At 51.1% G+C, this 23821-nt stretch overlaps 2 protein-coding genes across 2 annotated transcripts in view; one reads left to right on the plus strand and one right to left on the minus strand.

The window, feature by feature from the left end:
- Positions 1–13851, plus strand: part of NT5DC3 (5'-nucleotidase domain containing 3) — a 49730-nt gene extending 35879 nt beyond the window's left edge. Inside the window, exons 10-14 of the mRNA XM_036252899.1 lie at positions 1664–1745; positions 2670–2756; positions 5375–5515; positions 11255–11319; positions 13473–13851. Coding sequence (XP_036108792.1) covers positions 1664–1745; positions 2670–2756; positions 5375–5515; positions 11255–11319; positions 13473–13722 — 625 coding nt within the window. The 3' untranslated portion in view covers positions 13723–13851. The remainder of the gene's footprint in view (positions 1–1663; positions 1746–2669; positions 2757–5374; positions 5516–11254; positions 11320–13472) is intronic.
- A 6350-nt stretch (positions 13852–20201) lies between these two features.
- The window catches only part of STAB2 (stabilin 2), a 127004-nt gene continuing 123384 nt past the window's right edge, over positions 20202–23821 (minus strand). Inside the window, exons 68-69 of the mRNA XM_036252182.1 lie at positions 23143–23259; positions 20202–20255 (exon numbers count right to left, since the gene is read on the minus strand). Of these exons, the coding sequence (XP_036108075.1) occupies positions 20202–20255; positions 23143–23259 (171 nt within the window). The remainder of the gene's footprint in view (positions 20256–23142; positions 23260–23821) is intronic.

The following is a 23821-nucleotide window of genomic DNA, read 5'->3' on the forward strand; positions in this document are numbered from 1 at the left end:
GGGGGGGGCAGCACAGTGCTCCCCTCTCTGAGCCTTTATTTTGCCTTTGTTCTGGGGGCCTGGAATACGAGCTGAGTAATCCTCCACCCGTATTCATCCTTGTGTTAGTTTATGATGATGAAGGTCAGCAACCCCCTAAAGGGACATCCACATGAGGGGATATTATGCAGCCATCAAATGATGTATTTAGAAAAAAAACATCGACTGTGCATTATGACCGTGAAACATGATGGATGAAGAATAAGTAATCGCATGGGAGATTTCTCACAACAGGAGAGAGAAAAACATATAACCAGCGTACTCAAGTGATCCTCTTTTTACGTTCATTACAAAAGAGAAAGATAGCACGTAAAAAGACCAAGAGACAACTGAAATGCTGTGTTTATACCTAGGTACTGGAATTATGGGCGATTTTCTTTTTCTCCATTGTATTGCATTTTCCAGTGAGTTTATAATTTTATAGTCAGAAAAACAATTAAAATAAGTGTTACCTTTAAAAACTAAAGGCAAACAAACCCCTTGTCCTTTGGACTAGCACCACCCCGTGGTTCTGGTTCTTTCTCCACTCCGTACCTTTGGAGGGGTGGGGCTGCGGTTTGGGAGACCTTGCCCCGGGCTGGGGTGTGCTGGAGATGTCCCCAGGGCTTTCTCGGTCCTGCAGCTCCCTCTGCTCCCGGCGGGGAGCCCTGCAGCGGTCCCTGCAGCTCCCTCTGCTCCCGGCGGGGAGCCCTGCAGCGGTCCTGCAGCTCCCTCTGCTCCCGGCGGGGAGCCCTGCAGCGGTCCCTGCAGCTCCCTCTGCTCCCGGCGGGGAGCCCTGCAGCGGTCCCTGCAGCCCCCTCTGCTCCCGGCGGGGGCCCTGCAGCGGTCCCTGCAGCCCCCTCTGCTCCCGGCGGGGAGCCCTGCAGCGGTCCTGCAGCTCCCTCTGCTCCCGGCGGGGAGCCCTGCAGCGGTCCCTGCAGCTCCCTCTGCTCCCGGCGGGAGCCCTGCAGCGGTCCTGCAGCTCCCTCTGCTCCCGGCGGGGAGCCCTGCAGCGGTCCCTGCAGCTCCCTCTGCTCCCGGCGGGGAGCCCTGCAGCGGTCCCTGCAGCCCCCTCTGCTCCCGGCGGGGGCCCTGCAGCGGTCCTGCAGCTCCCTCTGCTCCCGGCGGGGAGCCCTGCAGCGGTCCCTGCAGCTCCCTCTGCTCCCGGCGGGGAGCCCTGCAGCGGTCCCTGCAGCCCCCTCTGCTCCCGGCGGGGAGCCCTGCAGCGGTCCTGCAGCCCCCTCTGCTCCCGGCGGGGAGCCCTGCAGCGGTCCCTGCAGCTCCCTCTGCTCCCGGCGGGGAGCCCTGCAGCGGTCCCTGCAGCTCCCTCTGCTCCCGGCGGGGAGCCCTGCAGCGGTCCCTGCAGCCCCCTCTGCTCCGGCGGGGAGCCCTGCAGCTCCCTCTGCTCCCGGCGGGGAGCCCTGCAGCGGTCCCTGCAGCTCCCTCTGCTCCCGGCGGGGAGCCCTGCAGCGGTCCCTGCAGCTCCCTCTGCTCCCGGCGGGGAGCCCTGCAGCGGTCCCTGCAGCTCCCTCTGCTCCCGGCGGGGAGCCCTGCAGCTCCCTCTGCTCCCGGCGGGGGCCCTGTTCACACAGCAGACAGCCGGCGTGGCCACCGCACTCATAACGCTTCCTGTTTCTGTCCTTAGACCTTTCCGAAAGGTGAACGAGAAGGGGGTCTTACTCTGGGATAAGATCCACAAGTTGCAGAAGGGCCAGATTTACAAGCAGGTATCTCACGACAGTTGATCCTTTTGGTGATTTGCTTTGTGGGGTCAGTAATGATAATTCACTGAGGCTCACTCCGGGCTGGGGCGATTCCGAGTACTGCTCCAATGGCCTGCTAAGTCGATGTCTAAATTAACTCAGAAAGGAACAGTTTCTTAAAATTTAAAGTCCTACTTTACATAGTATATAACATTTATTATACCAGTAGTAAAGCTTGGAAGTTTGTCTTTAAGAAGCATTTAATTACTTGGCATGTAACTTACCCAAATTATTTTCTGACAAGCTGTTTTATCTACAGTTTTAACATATTTTGGCGGTATGTGAAGCTTACAAATGTTTGAATAAATGATTGAATTGCTGACTATTGTGTTACTGAAGTTGGTTTTTTTTTTTTTCTTTTTACATATTGATACATTCCTGGTGGGTTTCTAACAACCTGCTAGATTTGACATTGAATATATTTTCTAGACCTTGAAAAATGAGCTTTGATAGAGTCATTACACTTCTAGGAAGTTAGCCTAAGAAAATGATTAAGATGTAGCCAAGTCCTGTATGAGAAGGATGTTACTTACAAATAGGTAGCAAAGTAAATGTCCAACAGAAGGGGATTGGTAAAGTGAATCGTGGTACTTCCCGGAGTGTAATGACAGGGCAGGTTCATATTTGCCCTGGAAGGACAGTCATAGCATGTTAAGTGCGAACAGACCGACCCAAAGGGGTATGTACATACAAATCCTTTTTGAAAAGTACCTTTGACTTAGAAGAAAGGCCTGAAAGGTTTCATACTAAGGGCTTTTATCTTTGTATTTTGTTATTTAAAATAAATGATAAAAGCAAAATAATTTTTTTAGAAGTTAAAAAAAAAAAAATGTATTTTGAGCCATGGGTTAAACACAGGCTATGATATCGATATTTTCCTCATTGCAGGGCAATTTATATGAATTTCTGAAGCTCACCGGATGGAGAGGGTCCAAAGTGTTATATTTTGGTGACCACATATACAGTGACCTGGCGGTGAGGAGGACGCTTTTTTCCTATCTCTTCACTGGGGGGCAGACGTGTCAGTCCCACTTAATAAGGCATTTCTCCTTTGCTTTCATAAAAATGAAGAGTAGGCCACGTTTTTCTTTTTATGTCTCATATTTTAAACAACAGGATGGATCAGTCATGAAAAAGATAAATTTTGGGGGAGATGATGGAAGTTAGCAGTTGACTCAAGAGTTTATCAGGAAAGTCTTTCCATTTGGGTAATGGTAAGAAATGATGCCAGTGTTCCTTCCTTTTCCTTTACCACCGCGTCGGAAGCACACACTGCAACATGAAAGCTCAGGACATCCGTCAGGGCTTCTGCCGCCCTGTTGCTTCGGAGGGGTCAGAACCCACCTCTGCAGGAAACAGCTGCTCTGTGAAAACGAGGCTGTCACGCCTCTCGGAGTGACTAGAGGAGTGTCGTGGGACTGGCACTGTGGTTGAAGCTGTAATTGGGACAACTTATAATTGGAGGTGGAGGGGGTCGGTTCCAGCACCTTTGTGTAGTGACACTCTTCCCAGGTGATTCCTCCACACACCTGTGTGAGCCCGTCTGTCTGTTGGGTGGAAGTCTAGTGGAAGGAATCATGGGCTCTGAATTAGAAGGTGAGGTTTTTACCCCAGCTCCAGCGTTTATTATCTATGTGACCTTGAACACTTCCTTCAAGCCCTGATGTCCTCATTTGTAAAAAGTGAAAAAAGGCAAATTATATAAAGTGCTTAGTAAACTAGAAATATAAAGTGCTGCTGTCAGGATGTCAGCACTCCCAGAATGCCAAGCCAAGCCACATGGCGTCATGGGCATTTGTCCCTTGTTAGGTGGGGTCTTTGGGCCCTGTTGAGATACTGTGTGCTACCCTTACGTCATGCGGGTTCGTGGCCCTGTGAGGTCACACACACACATAGAGGTCTTAGCATTAGGAGAGGTACCCACAAAGAAGTAGTTCTTCATGTGTGGTCCTGTGGCGTGAGCAGCACCTGGGACCTTGTTAGAAGTGCAAATTCTCAGGCCTCACCCCAGACCTACTGAGTCAGCAACTTTGGATGTGGGGCCCGACTGTCTGTGTTTTAACCAGCTTTCCACACTGAAATATGGTATCAGGGTAGGTTGGCCTCAGAATGAAGTGTTTGAGAGGGATTGATGGTAATTCATCTCTAAATGTTTGGTAGAATTCACCAGTGAAGCCGTCTGGTTCTGGGCTTTTCCTGGTTGGAAGTTTTTTGGTTACTCATGTAATCTTTAGAGGTCTACTCAGATTTCCTATTTCTTCAAGATGCAGTCTTAGCAAATTGTGTGTTTCTAGGAATTTGTGCAGTCGTCCGGTTATCCAAAAGTTGTTGGCATACAGTAGCTCGTAGTAGTACTCTCTTATTTCTGTGGAATTGGTGGTCATGGCACCACTTATATGTATAATTTTACGAAATTGAGTTTCCTTTCTTTTTCTTTGTCAAGCTAAAAGTTTGTCACTTTTGTTGATATTTTTGAATAAAACCAACTCTTGGCTTTATTTATTTTTTATTATTCTCTCTCTGATCTAATCTTTTCTTTGATCTATTCTTTATTTTTTCTTTCTTCTGCTAACTCTCAGTTTAGTTTTTCTAGTTCCCTAAGGTATAAAGTTAGGTTATTTGACACCTTTTTTAACATCAGTGTTTTAGCTATAAATCTCATTCTCAGCACTGCTTTTGCAGTATCCCGAAAGTCTGGGGGTGTTTTGTTTGCATTTAGAGTTTTCTCAAGTATTTTCTAATTTGCCTTGTGATCTCTTCTTGATTAGAGTGTTGTTAAATTCCCACGTATTTGTGAATTTTTGTTTTTCCTTCTGCTGTTGGATTGTAGTTTCATTCCTTGTGAACAGAAAAGATACTTTGTATGATTTCAATCTTTTGAAATTTATTAAGACCACTTGACATTGTGTATTTACTTCTTATTTATTTGTATTTCCCACAAGGGCAGGGATGTGTCAGTTTTTGTTCATTGTTTTATCCTCAGTGCCCAGGAAATAGTACTTGACAAATATTTGCCAAATGAGAAAATGAATGACCTTTTAGTACAGTGATTGTACATCTTAGATTTTCCAGGACATGATTGGCATCAGATAGTCTGGCCTGTTGTGAAATCATGGGGTTATAATAGTTGAATGAAAAATGTGATCATGTGTGTTTATGTGTTTTTGTTGTACGATCGTTCTAAGTCTCATATTCCACGGTTTCCATAACCCGCGAGGCCTGGTGCACAGGGAGTGCTCCCCAGCCGTCTGCGGGTGATTGAAGACCTTCGGTAGCATCTCGGTCCAGCCTCTCTCTGCCCCGACCTAATTGTTAGTTCACAGGCCATGGTTCATGATTCCAGACCCTGTGTTTCTGCATTGGCCGTGACTCACAGCAGTTATTTCTGGAACAGAAATTTTCTTGGGGCGAAATGATCAAAGCCTTGGGTTAACCTGTTTTTAATGAAATGTAATTCATTGAATTTGGCATGGTTAATAACTAACCATTACAATTAAGTAATTCAATGAGTGCCTGTTGTGTCTGGGAAAGGTAATGCAATGACTGAAACTCTGTTGAGGTTCATGTTGACTTTCTGTGGTCTTTGCGATCAGGATTTGACCCTGAAGCATGGCTGGCGGACTGGTGCCATCATCCCAGAGTTACGGTCTGAGCTCAGAATCATGAACACGGAACAGTACATTCAGACCATGACCTGGCTGCAGACCCTGACTGGGCTACTGGAGCAAATGCAGGTTTGCGATTTCTTTCTCTCTTACTTTTTCTTTAAGCCTGAAGTTAGTCCATTGGTTACAGTTACTTTAGATAATTTCTGTTTAATTACGGTTATAAAGTATGAGGCATAAATCATCCTGCAGAATAACTACTGGGATTATTTTGCCCCTAAGAGTTTTGCCAATTTCCCTGAAGAAACCTTTAAAAATGCTGTTTGGAGAAAGACCTTTGTTTACATTCCTGAGTCTGGATTCCCAGCATCCTCACCTTCCGACCGCAGCCCCTCTGGGAGATGTCCTGTGGGTGGTGGGACTCGAGAACCTCTGCCACCGGGGGTCTAGTCCTGCTTCTGCCTTTAGCCTGCAGCTGCTTCCTCCGTTCTGGGCCTCAGTTTCCCCTTCTGTAAAATGAAGAGTCCTGCGGAATGAACAGTTGAGGCTAGGCACCACGGCTTACTGGAAAGCCTCAAAGCAAGAGTCAAGGTCCCTGTGGTCTGCATTTGCTTCTGAAAATAATAAGCTACAATTTGCTGGCTCCTGTAAGTCGCGTAGCCAGTTTTGAACAGTTAGTGCTGGTTTTTTAAAAAAATTAATTAATTAATTAATTTTTGTTACAGATGTTTCTCCTTTTTCCCCTACTGATACCCCTCTTCTTCTCCCTCCCCGCCCTGTCCCCAGCTTTGTTGTCCATGTCCACTGTTCATGCACACATGCATATAAGTTCTGTGGTTTATCCCCCCCCACCCCCTCTTCTGGGGATTGTCAGTCTGTACCCCACTTCCACGTCTCTGGGACTACTCCATTCCTCAGACTGTTATGTTCATTATATTCCACAAATAAGTGAGATCATGTAATATTTGTCTTTCTCTGCTTGGCTTGTTTCGCTTAGGATAATACCCTCCAGGTCCCTCCATGTCGTCTCAAAGGATAAGAGACCTTTCTTACAGCTGCATAGTACTGCATTGTGCATATGTACCACACAGTTAGTGCTGTTTTTATCGGTGATTTCCCAGCCCGTGAAGATGCCCCCTGCGGCAGCTGTGACCTCCTCTTCAATGTCGTGAGGCACCTTGCTGCTTGTTTGGTTCAGCTGGCCGAGCCTGCGGCCATCTCAGCTGACTTTCAGGATGGGGCACGGATGCCTGCCCTCTTGGCTAGCGCACCGCAGCCTCTGCCCACGCGTGCTAGCCCACTTTGGAAATGGCCAAGGAGCTGCCTTGCCTGGCCCAGCTGGCAGCCCGTGCGGAGTGGCTGGCAGTGAGCTCAGGCAGAGCTGGGAGGGGTGGCCGGCCAGGTCCTCCCTCCAGGGCACTCACATGGCAGAGCACGGGGCCACCCCCGGTCTTGCTTCCATGTGCTCTGGCTCCATTGGTTCTCGGCTTTTCTCGGACAGGGACTCATTCTGTTTCCTTACTGTGCTCGTCTGTGAGATGACTTTCTAAAAATAAACATCGATTCCGGGTGCGTGTAGCCTCGTGTCTGCGCTCGGGCATACAGTGATGAGAGGCCTCACAGGCCAGCGCCGCGCTGTGTGCTCGCTCTCCCGCGGTGTCCGAGCACCTGTCCCAGCCGTGCCCAGGTGGGAGGTGCAGCGTTTCCGGGGTGCTGGAGAGGTTAGGGTACACGGCTGAGGTCATGAGATGGCAGAGGGGGAGCTTGAACCTAGGCTCGTGTGATGCCGAGGTCTCAGGTGTGGACTCCTCACCTGTCTCCCTGTGACGGTGGCATCTGGCCAGACACGCACACACAGGCTGCACGTAGGCGGTGCCAGTACATCCGACCTTCCAGGGCAGCTGCGCGGTTCTCCTCTCTCCGACCTACATAAGAAAACTTGTGAGGGGCACGCGTTTAGAGAAGGGAGGTGCTGGCAGTATTTCTGTGGTTTGATGGGGTTGATATGCAAGGTGTAAGGTCAGGGAAGAGGGACATTTATGTTGCCTGGCTGTTTCACAGGAGAAGAAACTGGGGCAGAATCACGCTGTTTAGGACTGAGAACTTTGTGTCCCACACGCTAAGGGCTCTGTTGTCTGTTCATTCTCACAACAGCTCTTTGCAGTAGGTGCACCATCATCCCCATTTTACAGATGAAGGACCTGAAGCCCAGAGGAGAAAATAACTCACTTAAGGAAGGGGTGGTGCTGGGGTCTGGAGCCTTCCCCTCGGTGCTGTCGCCTCAGGTTTTTTTTTTTTTTTTTATCCTCACCTGAAGACATTTTTCCATTTTTTGTTCAGATAGAGTGGGAGAGAGAGGAAGAGAGAGAGAGAGAGAGAGAGAGAGAGAGAGAGAGAAACATCGACGTGAAAGGGACACATTGAGTGGCTGCCACCTGCACGACCAACCAGGGCCGGAGACAAACTGCAACCGAGGTACATGCCCTTAGCGGGAACCGAACCCGGGTCTCTCCGGACCGCAGGCCGACGCTCTAACTGCTGAGCCAAACCGGCCAGGGCTCGCCTCAGGTTTTGACGCCGCAGCATTCTGTCTGGTTGGAGTCATTGGGAGATAGAGGATAATTTAAAAAATATCCAAATGAATGCAATTTCTCACTGCCCTCCCTGTTCCCTTTCCACTGAAAAGCTACAATTTTTTTCCAGTGATTCTTGTCATGTTTCTAGAACCCCGGGTAGGGTTATTTTCAAAGCACACAGCCATTATTTAGACTGTTTTCTGAGGAAACGTGTCCTCTCAGGTCGGGTTTGGTTGTTTTGGGAGCCGACAGAGTGTCATTTAGAGTCAAATCTGATGAATTAAATACAAGTATATAATTTGTGGTTTTAAGAAAGTAGCTATAAAGAATACAGATAATTTAGTTCACTGGCCTGGAAGTCCACTCCCCAGTGCGGGGGCTAATCCGGTGGAGTCTTCCCAGGTCACCACGTCAGAGCTTGGTGGCCCAGGGGTTGGCAGACTCTGGGGCCGGACAGTCCACGTGTTAGGCTGTGGCCGCCTGGTCTGGTCGCAGATCCTTAGCCACCTCTGCTTGTAGCACAAAGCAGCCTTAGCCAGTATGCGAGCGGCTTGTCCTGTACCTTTATTGGTGGGCACTAAATTGGAACTGCATTTCATTTTCATGTGTCATGAAATTATTATTCTTCTGACCCCCCCCCCCCCAAACAAAAACCATTCTCAAGCTTACGGACTGACAGGACAGTGGGCGGTGGGCTGGACGTGGCCTCCCCCGTGCAGACTGTCGTGCTGCTGGCTCGATTGTAATAATCCGCTCACGGGGGCGGGGGGCACGGGTGGTACATGACGCCCATCTGCATGTTTGCTCGTGGAGCGTGGAGTGTGGGAATTCACGACTGGCGCTAAAGATGGCTGAGGGTCTGTGGGATCAGCCTCTGGAGTGGGCTTCTGGCTGGTCTTTTCCGATGCTGACTCCCACCGTGGAGTGCATGCTTTCACTTAAAGGTTCATTATAACTAATTAAGACAGGCTTTGAAATGTTTTGAGGTAGATTGCAGACACGTGAGCCTGTTGTGTTCTGCAGGTGCCCTGGTGGGGGGAACAGAGCTGGAGAAAGGGGTGGCTGAAGGAAAACGGTCGTTTTTAACGTGAGAGACTTTAGCATGTTGAAATGCTGATGGGATGGATCCAGGCGAGGAACTTGATCCTGCGGGAGAGAGAAGTATGGAGGAAGGTTCTTGGGAGGGGAGGCGGGGGGGAGCTTTCAGAGGGAGGGCCGGGGGGAGGCTGGGTTAAGGCGCACACAGGGCTCAGATGACCCTCCTCTGGGGTGGTCCCCTGGCCTCAGATCGCTGGGGCTTTCTTCCTTTGCATGTCCCTTCACAGCCTTGAGCTCTGTAGGAGATGCCCGTCGCCCTGGGCTGCCTTCCATTCTAGGAAGCTGGCCTGGATAACCTGCCTGGAAAATGGAGACTTAAGTGGCTTTTTATGTCTGCCTTGGGTTGGGGGGTCTGCCCGGGGCAGGAGTGGAGGGGAGTATTCACAGGGCCTGTGGCCACTAATTCAAAAAGGAGAGAGTAAGCAGATTAATTTTGGAAATCCTTATTCGGGTCACCAGTCAGAATTCTCTCCTTCCAAGGACAGGGTGGAGTAAGGGACTAGAAGCTTCTTCATACTGGACACAGGTGTGTAGTTTGTGAGCTTAAAAAGGTGTGTAGGCAGAGGTGGGAGGGGGATACCCTCCCATGACTGACACCCCATTCTCTGCGGTATCACATTGTGTTGTTGTGGTTCCTTACCTGGGCACACCCCCCGCAAAGGCCTGCATCCTGTCCGCTCTTGTATCTCCAGTATCTAGCACAGTGCTCAGCACATAGTAGGTGCTGAACGTGTGTATATTTGTGTGTGGATATGTGTGTATGTATATGTATACATAAATTACTTGTGATGCCCTACAGATTTTTGATCCAGTCACATACTCTGTAGAGTTTAAATTCAATTTGTTGATTAAAATGTCAAAGCTAATCAAAACTACACTCACAAAACCATCCATACCCCCAGCAGGGCCAGGCCAGTCTTCGATGCTCCGGTAACACAGGGCAGAGGTCATTCCGTGTGGCTGCTTCCTGGCGGTGTAGGCGGTGGTGTTGGCAAGAAACCCAGATTGCAAGCTCAGGGTTTTGCTGAGCGGCAGAGGCCCTGAGCCGGTACCTATTAGCCAAGCTCGTGAGCTGGGTAGACGTGGTAAACAGAAGGGCCTTGGCTCCCACGTCAGAGCAGATGGTGCATTTGTTTGGACTTTTCCTCTGGGTCCTAAGGCTGCCCCGTGACTGAGTTGCAGGAGCCACCTGTCCCTGCCATCACTGCCTCTGGCTGGCCCAGTGTTTCTGTTCAGCCACAGGAGCCCTGTGGAGAGACGTGCGAGATGCCATCATTAGGTTCTGGGCAGTTGCCATTTCTTGGTGCCTTTTGCTCATATTTCAGCCCATCCAGAGAATTCTCTGCTTTTCCATCTGGCTGATATGCTCTGCTTCTTTGCCTTTTACAAAATTTTTTTTTCCCTTAAACATTTTGTATATTTTTATTGATATTTTTGAGAGCGAGGAAGGAAGAGATAGAAACATCGATTGGCTGCCTCCTGCATGCCTCCCACTGGGGGGCTGAGCCTGCACCCTGGGCATGTGCCCTGACTGGAATTGAACCAGGACCTCTCCATCCATGGGCTGACACTCAGTCCACTGAGTCACACCTGCTGGGCTTTCCTTAAACATTTTAAAGATAATGCAATATTAAGGAAGATACTTTTAAACAAATTATAATTCTATCCTTGCACAAATTAAAGAAAAATTTCCATGTTAATTTCTTAATATATGCACATATATTTACATGCTTTCAACTAGCGGATGTACCTGTTATTTCCACTTGTCTGCCGTTTTTATGGTGCTGCATATAACGTGTTATAGGTAGTATGTATCAAGTATATGTTTAGGTAATATGTGTGTAATGGGTACATTGCACACATATACAGTATACACATGTAGTTTATATGGATACATATGCGTTATGTTCATACATAGCCTTGAACGATACTTTACCATCTCTAGTTTAATAGGGGCCTTGTTTAATGCCTTCATAATAGCCAGTTTAGTTTGTTGAACCGAATTTCTGTTGGACATTTTGATGAAGAAGGGAGGATCGCAGCTGGGAAGACTGAAAACGTACTATTTCCTGTAAGTGCCCCCCTCTCAGACGTGAATAAAGTTTCTCCAAGGAGAGCTGCCCATGAACAGATTCTTACTACCTGATGAGTGTGTGTGCGCAGAGCCTTCCCAGTGACCCGCCTGTGTCCGCAGGTTCACAGAGACGCGGAGTCCCAGCTGGTGTTGCGGGAGTGGAAAAAGGAGAGGAAGGAGATGAGGTAAGAGCAGCTGTTTCGACGGCAGGGCGCCGCCACCCTGTCTGCGAGCTCTGTCCACACACCTGCCCCCCGCAAACTTTCACGTGCCCTGCTGTGGCTCCCAGGCGTGACTGTGACCCCGGTGTCCAGACCCACCGTCTGCTGCCCGGGAGAGCTGACGACACCTCCCACGCCTCCTGCCCTGGCATCGTTTCCTTGGAGGAGAGCAAACACACGTCCTCTTACTTCTCTCAGCCACACAGACGCACACGTCTCGATTCCACATTCCCGCCAGGCCCCCTGATGTGAGGCCTCCAGAGAAGGAGCCTTCCTTCCCCCTGCATGCTCGGCTTCCCGTCCGGGCAGCCGGGGGCCCGCGTGTTGGGGAGGTGGGCCCTGCAGCCCCCATGCGTGTTTGTACCCACGGCCGTTTCCGGAATGTGCCCGCACTCAGTGCGTCACGTCGACTGGTAAATGCCCACCTGCTGCCGGGAAGGTTGGTGGGTCTGCAGGAGCCGTGGATGTACTGACTCAGGTCTCCTTCCCTCTCAGAGTCTTGGCTGTTGAGGGCTTATTCTAACTTGATTGTCACTCTAACATTGATATAAAAATGATGGGCATATACTGTGCTTTGACTCTGGGCCCCTTGCCCCCGAAGGCCATAGCTGGGTCCTACACTCCAGGGACCTCAGATGACTAGAGAAAGGAATCATTTCACCCACCGGAGACTTTTGTTTTGATTACGAGCTTCTAACACCTTCACATCTCATCATATCCCAGTGCGATTTTCTTTTTTATCCTCACCCGAGGACATTTTTCCATTTTTTGTTCAGATAGAGTGGGAGAGAGAGGAAGAGAGAGAGAGAGAGAGAGAGAAACATCGACGTGAAGGGACACATCGAGTGGCTGCCACCCACATGACCCAACCAGGGCCGGGGACAAACTGCAACCGAGGTACATGCCCTTAGCGGGAACTGAACCCGGGTCTCTGGACTGCAGGCCGACGCTCTAACTGCTGAGCCAAACCGGCCAGGGCCCCAGTGAGATTTTTTAAGTAAATGTTTAAATACCATTTATGTCGCTCCACCCACAGACCTAATTGAGTTCTTTTAATTTTCTGCTTTTGGGTTGTCAACATCTGCTGTCAGGGTATGACAACAGAGAACTGCTACCAATTGTGTAAATGAGTATATTTTTGCTGTGTCTGCAGCTGATCAACGGTGAAATGGTGTTTAGCCATTTTGCTGGAACAGTCTGTGTCCGGGGATCCTAGCCATGGGATGGTGTCCGTATTCTGTGTACTGTGATGGGGTGTTGATTGACACACGGACGCACACACCTGCAGAGGCTTAGAGCCTGGGGTGGGGTGAACAGCCTTGCAAAATGTTTATAACCTAGGCTTCCAGGAGGCAGGGAGGTGTTTGACGCTGAGTAGTGGATGGTGGAGGTTTATTTACATCACTATAAAAGACCCTTAACGTCTCAGCTATCTAAGAACTTTAGAGTTTACAGTATGCTTTTATTTTTCTTACCTTACTCAATTTTCAGTATAAGCTTATAAAAGGGGGGGGGTTGTCTTTTTTTTTTTTTTACTTTTATCCTCACTTGAGAACATTTTTCAGATTTTGTTCAGATAGAGTGGGAGGGAGCAAGACGAAGAGAGAGAAGGAGAGAGAGAGAGAAACATGGATGTGATAGAGCCACATCGAGTGGTTGCCTCCCCAACAGCCCCAATCAGGGCCGGGGACGAATTGCAACCGAGGTACGTGCCCTTGACTGGAATTGAACCCGCGACTCTCTGGTCCTCGGGCCGACGCTCTAACTGCTGAGCCAAACTGGCCAGGGCAGAAAGGGGGGTCTTGATCCCCTTCTGTAGGTGAGGGAAGCTCGGAGGCCCTGGGGACATTGTCCATCTCTGTCCCATCAGAGGCAGCTCGTGCTCGTCTGCCTGCGGGTGCAGACTGGCCCCGGCTGCTCTCAGGCCCGTGGGTCAGCCCGTCAGTCACTGGGATGGATGGACAGACTTTTCCTGATTGGAAGTTGGGGCTGCTTCTAGGCTAATTTTCCTCCCAAACGAGTCCTATGCAAATGAAAAAGTGATTTTGATTTCAGGAACTTCGAACAGACTTTTTTGAATCATTCTCTGCCGCGCCCCTCTTTTCTTGCTTCTTCAGAGAAATGACCAAAAGCTTCTTCAACCCCCAGTTTGGAAGCTTGTTTCGCACAGACCAGAACCCGACCTACTTCCTGAGGCGCCTGTCGCGATTTGCCGACATCTACATGGCGTCTCTGAGCTGCCTGCTGCACTACGATGTCAACCACACCTTCTACCCCAGGAGGACTCCGCTGCAGCACGAGCTTCCCGCCTGGTCCGACGGGCCCCCCCGCAGGCTGCCCCTCCTGCAGCAGGCCCAGGCCGAGTGACCCGGTGCTCCCCCGGGGACACGGCCAGACACGGCTCCGGCCCCAGCTTGGGCAGACACCGCGGGGTTGACTGTGTGTGGATATGAGTGTTGCTTTCGGGAAAGGCACAGATACGCCTTTTGATATTTATTTCGTACCTTCCGGAGAACCCTCCCCAGGGGGTGAGGCCAGAAGCCAGCAGCACACTGGTCCCCCCTTCCTGCACACACTGGCTGCATGGCAGGCTTCCGTGGAAACTGATCAGTCTTGTCCACCGAGGTACTGTGACTGTCAGTTTTCCCGGGACAGGTGAGACTTCCTGATGCGCACTCTGTATTCCAGCAGGTGGTCTTGAAACTCCCTGACTTCCCGGGGAAACGTCCTGAACAGTCACGGCGGTGCACTGGCGGGCACAGGGGTGTGCGGCCGCGATTGCTTACGGACAGCGGGTGATTCATGAGCTCTGTGGCAGCAGGACGCGGCAGCAAGTAGCAAAGGGGACCCCCAGGCAGCAGCTGGCGCCTCCGCATCTGGTACCAGGGCTCTGGCGTTCTGCTGCATCGGTTGGCAGGAAAGAGAACAAGAGAAGGTGCAGCTCCTTAGCCCTGGGCTGTCCTGTGTCCCACCCCATCCTGGGAAAGGACAGCCGGAGCCACAAGGGGCGAGGGAGGAGCTCCTGGGTACCTGTCCAGCTGGCAGAACCGACTTTGTGGAATAGGACTGTGAGCAACAAGCCGGCCAGAGCCAACGCTTGGTGGTGGGTCCCCTGAAAATGCCCCCCGAGTGTTGGTTGGATGTGCTCATTGGAGGACAGAAAATGAAACAAAAAACAAGCCTTGTAATGAAATGCCACGACTCTCACTGGGTTGTGCTGCTATCTTGCTAAAACGTAGGTGTTACCAGAAACCATCCTTTCTGGAGAGGGACAGACAGGCCCGCCTTGCTCACGAGTTCTCAGGGGAGGCCTGGGCTTGCCTTGGGGTGGGGGTGGGGGGCGCCCCAGCGTGCAGCCATCTCCCACCCTGGCTCCCCTTAGCCTTCTTTCCTGCCACGTTTGTGCGCTGTTTTGGGAGTCTGCGGGTTTCCCTCAGGTGTCTGTTTTTAAGCTGGGAGAGGGCAAAGGGCACTGGCGCTCAGAGAAGGGGTTAGGAGTGACTTAGCTGAAGCTTTCCCGTGGCTGTCTGCCAGCAGTGCCAGTGCCAGTGCCTGAGCCGAGTGCGTGGCAGGTGCAGGAAGGGGCTTGTGGAGAGCGCCGGCTAATTGAGCATCGTTATTGCAATAAACGTATGGAGCCAGCTATTGGCAAAGTGCTAGCTTGGCATTCGGTAGGCGGCCTGTCAGAATGCAGCGATGAAGCGGGTTCTGGGACGTGCTTCGTACTGCCGCTTGTGGTGGTGGCGCTGTACTTGGGGCGCTTGTGTGTAACTAGCATAGTGGAGGTGACCCTTCAGACGGTAGGCACAGTCAGTTCGAGCCCTTTGTCCTGCTAAGTTGTATTATGAACATAGCAGTCTGTTCCTTCTTTGGAATGGGAAAGGCCTTGTTTACTGTTTGCTGGCTTCCAGGCGTCGTAGGCCTCAGAGCCGATTGGAGACTGGCCTCGAAGGGGAGCGGGCGGAGGCCCAGAGCTGCTTGGTGCTTTGGCTTCTGCATTCGGGAGGCTGCATGAGGAAGTAGTTGTTATTATTTTTTTAAATTTCTTAGTTTTTATCTAATCAGGTATTCATTGGATGTCTCCTGGGTGCCAGTTACAGGGTGTTTTGTTTACTTAGGAATGAAGGCGATTGTGGAGATCCTGCTTTCTTGGGTTCTAGGTTGGGTGAGTCGAGCCTCGGGGGAGAAATACATTTTCTGTGTCTGAATAATGAATTTCACAATTTATTCCCAATTAAGGTTTGGTCTCTGGGCCATTGAACATGGCAGTGTTGAATCTGCCACATGGCAGAAGCTTGGCATCTGTCTCGGCAGGGGCTCCCCTGAGCATGTGCCCGGCGGATGGCAGACGTGTTCCTGGGCCAGCAGCCTGGGGCAGGACAGCTGTCTCTTCAGAGGACAGAGGCGTCCTCCTCCTCGCTCAGTCGTGGTCACGACTCCGCTGGGATTGGGCACACGCCCCGGGCATTCGTTCTTTCCAGGTGGTTCTCTGGTGTGCACGCTGCTGAAAGCCTGTTTGTTGGTCCAGGGAAGAGAGTCTGTTTTCCACCCGTCACGATAGCAATTTGGGAAGCGAACAGAATACTATTAGTTTGTATGTTTAAAAATGGTTTCCATAGTTAGCATTGGTTAGGCTGATTGTCTTAAGAATTATGTGAACAAAAATTCGTAGTCCAAGGGCAGTCCATGCCAGCTGAACGCAGGGTGCATGTACCCGTGGCAGGTCGCCCGGGGAGGGACCTGCACAGTTGATTTTCCCAGGGCTGCTTCTGTCAGGGAAACCTGGCTGGTAACATATTTCAGGAGTTTGGGTTAGAGCTCCTATTTCCCTCTCTCTGCCTGATACTCTTTAGCTTCATTTCCTGCTATTGTGCCCATAACATAAACCACCTGTTACTGACTCAAGCTTGTCTCAGACTAAATTACTAGTTGCTTTGAATGCATTGGCCCTCTTCATTATTGCAGAGGAGGAATGGAAAGTAATCTTTCCTCCCAGCTAATTTAGCTTTGGATGAACCGAGTGGCGTTTCTCTCGTCCTCCCAGAGCCCTTGAAGCGGTGGGTCGCACGTGAATTCCACTGTGCCGAACGTTCACTTGCCAAAGGCCCGCTTGGGGGCCCTTGTCTGGAGTGCTCTGGGCCTGAATTTGGCCAGAGGCAGGGTTCCTTGATTGCTCCATTCAAATACTAGGGAGCCTATGTTTTGCTCTCATTATCAATTTCTTTTTGCACTGATTTTATTTTATTTTTTCCCCTCTTTTATTTGCCTTAGCGTTTGGGAGCTTAGCTCCACAGTCGGCTAACCCCCGACACCCAGGTGGGTGAAGGAAAGGAGAGGGAGTGAAGTTTATGTAATCCAGGGCAGCAGACTTTCCTGTGAAGGGCCAGAGAGTAGATATTTCAGCGTTGCAGCCATTTCCCGGGGCCGCTCATGCTCTAGGAACGGACGCAGCTCTGTTCCATTACCACTTGATTTACAAAGACAGGCTGCGGGCTGCGGGCTGCACTTGGCCTGCGGGCTGTAGTTTGCCACCCTTGCTCTGTGCGGAGGAACGGCCTGGCGGGATGGACAGCAGGAAGGAGGTCTGTAGGTAAGTGCACCATATCCCCCTAGGACCTGGCATCTTATGTGGCCAGTGAGGAAATACTGTGTTTCCAGCACACGGCATTGTCCTGTGTCATTGAGCTGCTGGGCTCGGGCACTAGTTGAATATACCTCTTATTGTCGTCGTTTGTGACTGTGCTGCTTGTGGGTGATAGGCTTGGCTGCCCAGATAGCCCTTCAGGACCGAAGGACTTCGTCTGCCAACTGCTGGGTGTTCCAGTGGCTGTGGACCCCTGCTAGGAGTCGTCGTGTCCCCCCCCCCCGCCCCCCCGAAAAGCCCCGCCTCGGATGTCACACCCCCTCCTCTGAGCAGCTCCCTTCCCTTCACCCCCCCTTCCCTTCCCAGGTGTGGACCCAAGGGCACACCTGTAAACTTTCTGCACGCGAATCTCCATCTCAGCGCAGCTGCTTTTTGGGGGACCTGCCCGGCAACAGTCCGTCTGGACTTCTCTAGTGCTGCCGGCGTGCACTCTGACCTAGGGAGCTGTTTTCTAATTTTTCAGAATGACTGACTGTGCCTGCAGGACAGCAGGCATCGTACGTGCAGACTAGGTGGACCTACTATTTATTCTGAATGTGAATGTGCTATTTATTCTAATGTTGATTTCATGCTGCCTGATACTGAATTTATTGCCAAATAAAAGAGAATTGTATCATCCAGTTTATTGTCAGTCATTGGTTTTTGTGTGCTTAAGTTAGTGGAAAAGCCATAACAAATTCCAGTATAACCAAGAAAGAGCATCCCCGTGAGAGGGACGGGTGGCCGCTTTAGGGTTCACTTCTCACTCTCGTCCCATCACGGCCAGCAAAGCACACTTGCTTGTTTTCAGAGCTTGAAGACTGAGCAGTTGAGCCACAGACGGAAAATCGGTGCGAGCTTAGCCGCAGGTGGGCAGCAGGCAACCCACCTGGACCGTCCCTGCTCCCACACTCGGCCCCTCCTGGAGAACAGGGAGGGGGTGGCGACCCCGGGTTTATCTGCCATCTGACCACCGGGCAGCTGGAGATCGGAAGCAGTGTTTTCAGGGAAGAAGATACTGAATAATACTGAGTTAGGAGTGAGTGCTGTGAAGTCAGATCACTGCTGGGTTTTGGATGAATGGATATTTTAAAGAGCGTTTTTTTTTTTTTTCTTTTAACTGTTCAAGCACGTGAACTCAGGTGCGTGTGTGTCTCTTGAAACACCTTGATATCCGTGGCCTCTCATTGTGCCCGCACCTTAATCTCATCCCCCGTCCCCATGGAGAGCCTGCTGTTTTCCTTCCGGTCACCTCCCTTTCGGCACCTGTGATGGTGGGACCGGGGGGGGGGGGGGTGGGGGGGTGGGGGCCCACGAGCAGATCTGTCCCGCGCTCTGTCCGGCACGATCCGGAACCTGGCGTTCCTCCCGCCGGGGCATGTCATCTGGAAGACACGGTGAGCTGTTCCTGTGCCTGGAACTGGGACTTCCTCCCTTTCCTGGGGTCGTGAACAGCTTGTAAGACGCGCGGGGGCTTCTAGAACTTCGGACTTGACGCAGCCAAACCCTGATGGTCGGGGACAAAGTTATGTGGGCTGTGAGGGCAGCAGAGGGGAGTCAGATCTAATCAGCCCAGCCTTTCGTTTCGCTGTCCCCGAAGAGCTTCCCACGCTGCGCCAGTGCTACCCCCAGGGACAGTACGGAAACGTGCTGGGTGGGCTGGAGGGTGTTTGGTTGTCACAGTCATGGGGCCACTCCTGGCATTGTGAGGGCGGGGCCTGGTGTGGACACTGTGCTGTGTGGAGGGTCCTGCACATCACCACTAAAATTCCAGGACACGTTCACCACTGAAAAAAAACCCCACACCTTTTAGCAGTTAATCCCATTCTCCCCTTCCCTAGTCCCCGGTAGCCACTAATTAGCTTGCTTTCTGGCCTAGCCCGGCTGGTGTGGCTCAGTGTTTGAGCATCGACCCATGCACCAAGAGGTCGCCAGTTCGATTCCCAGTCAGGGCACATGCCTAGGTTGTGGGCCCGATCCCTAGTGGGGAGCATGCAGGAGGCGGCCAGTCAATGTTCTCTCATTGATGTTTCTCTTCCTCCCTCTCTCTCCCTCCCTCTCTCTCAAATAAATAAAGAAAAAAAGAAAATAACCTGCTTTCTGTCTCTGAATTTGCCTGTTCTGGAAACGTCATGCACATGGTATGTAGTCTTTTGTGTCTGGCTTGTTTCACAGAACATAATGTGTTCAAGGTCCATCCACGTGGTTGCATGTTCAGTGCGTAGGTCCCTTTTAGGTGAAGTGACGTTTCATTCTATGGATGTGTCACCATTTGGTTCTCCGTTCATAAGCTGATGGGCATTTGGGTCGCTTCCATTTTTGGGCTATTAACGAATAATGCTTCTCCGAACATACGTAGGTGAGTTTTTGTGTGGACATGTTTTCATCTTTCTTGGTAGATACCTTGGAGTGAAGTTTATGGTTCACGTGGTAACTCTGTCTTTAACTTATCGGGGAACTGCCAAGCTTTTTCCCAGTGGCTGCACCGTTTTACAATCCCACCAGCAACGCATGAGGGCGCCAATCCCTCCGCCCCCTCGCCAGCACTTGTTACTGTCTGTCTGTAGCCTCCTAGTGATTGGGAAGTGTGTCTCACTGTGATCATCATGTCTTAATATTCGCACACAAACAAAACTGAATTAAGAAATACGTCATAGGCAGATGTTGGCTACCGAAAAGACCCCAGTTAGGTTTAATAAGTGGATTTTCTCTTCAAAGCATGGCCCCTTCTGTGGCGAGCAGTATTTTTGGTTCCCAAAACACGAGATTTGTTGCACTGACTTTATTTCTGTCCCGTACACGTTTACCGAGCCCATTCCATGTGCCAGGCGCTGTGCTAAGTGCTGCTGCTAGACGGAGGGGCGAGTCCCTGCCTTCGGGGCTTACAGTCTAAGAATAAGACAAGGTCACAGTTACTAGCGGGTTGGGTCGCCTGGAGTAAGTGCCGTCTGAAGGTCCAGGAAGGACAGCCAGAGGTGACAGGAGGGAGAAGTCCCCTAGCTGGTGGGTGGCTGTAACATGGTCCCTCACCCACAGAAACAAGAGAACCCCCCAGATTAACCAAGGAGCTGAGGTACGGCCTGAGTGCTTCCTACTTCACAAAGGTCAGGACTTTCGTTCCCCAGAGCCACTGGGGCTGAGGATTCACAGTTGGCAGGCTTTGTGAGGAGGCTCGGTGGCCCAGGTGGCTGTGGGGACGGCTGGCTGCAGCGGGGCTAGGGCCTCACAGCGCCCCCAGGGGGTCACTGCTCTCCAGCGGCGGCTGGTCTTCAGAGTCCTGCAAAGAGAGGTGTGTGAGGACGCGGAGGGGGCTTGACCGCTGGTCGGACCTCTCCAGGTTCCAGGTTGAGCATTTCTTTTAAAAAAAAAAAAATTAAAAAATTTCTTTATTGATTTTAGAGAGAGAGGAAGTGGGGGAGAGAGAGGAAATGAGGGGGAGAGAGAGAGAAACATCAACAAGAGAGAACATTGATTGGCCGCCTCCTGTGTGCCCCCCATTGGGGATCAGGCCCACACCCTGGGCATGTGCCCTGACTGGGAATCGAACCGGCGACCCCTTGGTGCATGGGTCGATGCTCCACCACTGAGTCACACCGGCCGGGCAGGTTGAGCATTTCTTTTGGCTGCTGGTCTGAGGCCTAGGTGGGGTTGAGAACATACTACCCCAAAATATGACACTTTGGTCTATTAAATATCTTAACCTGAAGGAATTAAAAAATAAAAACAAAAAAACAGCCCTGGCTGGTTTGGCTCAGCGGTTAGAGCATCAACCTGAGGACCAAAGGGTTTTGGGTTCTATTCCTGGTCAAGGGCATGCACCTAGATTGCAGGTTCGATCCCCGGCCTTGGTTGGGGTCGTGTGGGAGGCAACCAATCAATGTGTCTCTCTCACATCGATGTTTCTCTCTCCCTCCTTTCCACTCTATCTAAAAATCAATGGAAAACATCTTTGGATGATTAACAACAAAAAAATGGCAGAAGCAGGAAGGGCACTCTGACCTCCTCCCCCCTCCTCCATCTTCCCTGAAGCAGGTCATAAAACTCCCATGTGAAAGTCCCCTCCTTGGAGCCGGAGGAAGGAAAACACATCACCAGAGACGAGGAATTGGAGGCCAGGAAACCTGTGCAAACAAACCTTGTTAAACTGACCTTATCTTCCCTGCTATTTCCTCACCATTTACTGCCCAGCCCAGCCCTGTGTTTCACTCCACGCATGTGTCGTTTCTATGTCCACAAGGTATTAAAGCTCCCTGCTGGCCATTGCTTCTGTCTGCATTCTCTTGTGAAGCCTGCACTGACAGGTACACATCTGATACATTGTACGTGCTTTCCTCGCGTGAATCCCCCTTTGTTGGTGTACTTGGCAGACCCAGCAGGAGCCCTGAGAGCTTGGGGAAAACTGCCCTCCCCTGCAGCTCCCACACGGCCCTCCCCACATGCCCTGGGACCACACATGGTGGGAACATTCCTGCTCGTGGTGCCTCCTGGCCTGCGTTGGGAGGCAGGATGGTGTGCTGGTTAGGGCCCCGTTCTGGGGACAGCCGCCACTGTTTGAAGCTTGTGTGCCCTGGACAAATCATTTACGTTCTGCGGTACTTCCCTCATCTATAGAGTCCTAATAGGTGTGAGGATTCCTGTTACTGGGACAGTTTTGCCACCCGGCCTGATGAGAAGGTTTAGCTGAATCCTGCTTCTAGGGTGCTCTCTACCTGCCCCAGGTGCGTCTCATGCGGCTGAGGCCCTTAGCTGAGGAGGCACGGAGCACACAGAGTGGGATCGATAACTTTCTCCTCGCTTGTTGAATGAGGTTGATTTCAATGTAGTGCTTGCAGAAATAAAATATTAATGAATGCAGTCTAGCTGAATTTACCCTTGCAATTTGGACCAGAAATGCTTACATGGGTTTGATTGAAAAACAAAATAGAATTTAGGGTCTGGTTATTTTTCAGTCTGTCCCCATGATAGGGCATCTGTGCTCGGAACAGGTGCTCGGAACCATGGGGTACTTATGTTCGGCTCACTGCTGAAAAAGAACATCTGTTGCACTACACAAGTTAAAATGGTGCAATAAAATACTTTTCTCATGTTTCAGTGCAACAACAAAAATTCAACAACCATAATCTAGTCTTGGGGGGAGAGACGGTGTATGTCCAGGCGAGAACAGCTGGCTTTGACGACAGCTGGCTTTGGTTACTGTTGCAGGAGGTCTAGACCCACACAAGCCAAGCGTCAAGTATTTCCCTGGACCCACGTAAGGCTGTCAGCTCAGGAGCATGTTGGTGTTTCTTATCTTTGTATAAAAGGAAGAATTAAGTTTTATCCTAGCTTCTGAGTCCCGACCTGGGAGTACAGGCGGGTGTCCCTCCCACCTTCAGTGTGAAAGGGGTACCCGGTCACGGGGTCCCTCTGGGTTGAAGTCTTTGGAGGCCTGTCTAAGCTCAAGGAACACCAACTCTGGAAACGAAAGGTCCTGTCCTGGAAACCCGAGCGGAGCACCCTGCCCTGGATGGAAAGGACCTCAGCCAGGGGACGGAGCTTCACAAGCAAGGAGCAGCTCTGACAGCAGGCAGAGCAATCGAGGGAGCGTAAATGCAAGTTTAAAGCATAACCAGAGGAAACGGACACGCAGTGGTTCTCAACCTTCCCAATGCCGCGACCCTTTCATACAGTTCCTCATGTTGTGGCCCCAGCCATAAAATCATTTTCATTGCTACTTCATAACTGTAATTTTGTTTTCCGATGGTCTCAGGCGACCCCTGTGAAAGGGTTGTTTGACCCCCAAAGGGGTTGCGACCCACAGGTTGAGAACCGCTGTAAGGGGCTGTATGTCTTATTTTGCAGCAGCAACCTCAGAAATACTTGTGGCAGAATTTAGCCCATTTCTTGTACCTGGTCATAACACTTGCGTGGGGGCAACCTCTGGTTCTCCCCTACTTCTAACTGTCAGTGCTTTTGCCACCCACCCAAAGGAACCCCCAAAACTCTGAGCAACCTCGTGGCTTCTCTCTGCTCGCGACACTGGCTCTCAGGATCACCGCCCAGACACGTGCCGGAAGGGAGCTTTTCCTGGAGCAAAGCTTTCCCCTGAGATTTGCCGAAAGACGACATTCCCCTGCACCCCCGTAGAACCGATTCCGATTCCGAGATGAATAATGCAAACTCACCTCGAAGGGGTCGTAGGAAGGTTCTGGGGGAGCCGAGGTTGCACTCTCGTACACGGGGTTCGAAATATTCTCAGGTGGCGGATTGCCAAGAGCTGCGACGTCAATGTCCTCTTCAGACTGTTTGGAAAGAGCAGCCCCAGGGCTGAGAGCCAGGATGTCCCCAGGAGGGGAGCATCTCCTGCCAAGCCCCGCCCTACCTCCACCTCAGACCCCCCCCCCCACTTTTAATAGTACTTTAATAGACATCTGATTTACATACAGTAACGTGCACCACTCATAAGTGTTCAGCCCAGTGACTTCTTAGCATGTCCACCCAGGTGGAACCACCACCCAAATCAGCATATGGGGCATTGCCATCCCTCCAGACAGTGCCCCAGTACCAGTCCACCCAGCATAACGGCTGCTCTGACTTCCAGCACCCTGGAGTGCTTTTGCCTGCTCTTGACCTGAATTTAAAAGGATTCGTGCAGCATGTGCACTTGTGCTAGAAATGATGTTTCTGAGCTTTGCCCCTGGAGCTCATACAGCAGGAAGGAAGTGAACGGCACTGGGTGAGGGGTGGGCGCTCAGTCTTTATGGGGCGTGTTGGAGGAGGCAGTGGGAGGGGAGGACAGGCCAGGGAGGGGTAGGAGCTCAGAAGGGAGGGTGCTCGGCGCCTGCGCTGCTACTGAACCAGGTC

Source organism: Molossus molossus, unplaced genomic scaffold, assembly GCF_014108415.1.
Source record: "Molossus molossus isolate mMolMol1 unplaced genomic scaffold, mMolMol1.p scaffold_m16_p_10, whole genome shotgun sequence".
NCBI lineage: Eukaryota > Metazoa > Chordata > Mammalia > Chiroptera > Molossidae > Molossus > Molossus molossus.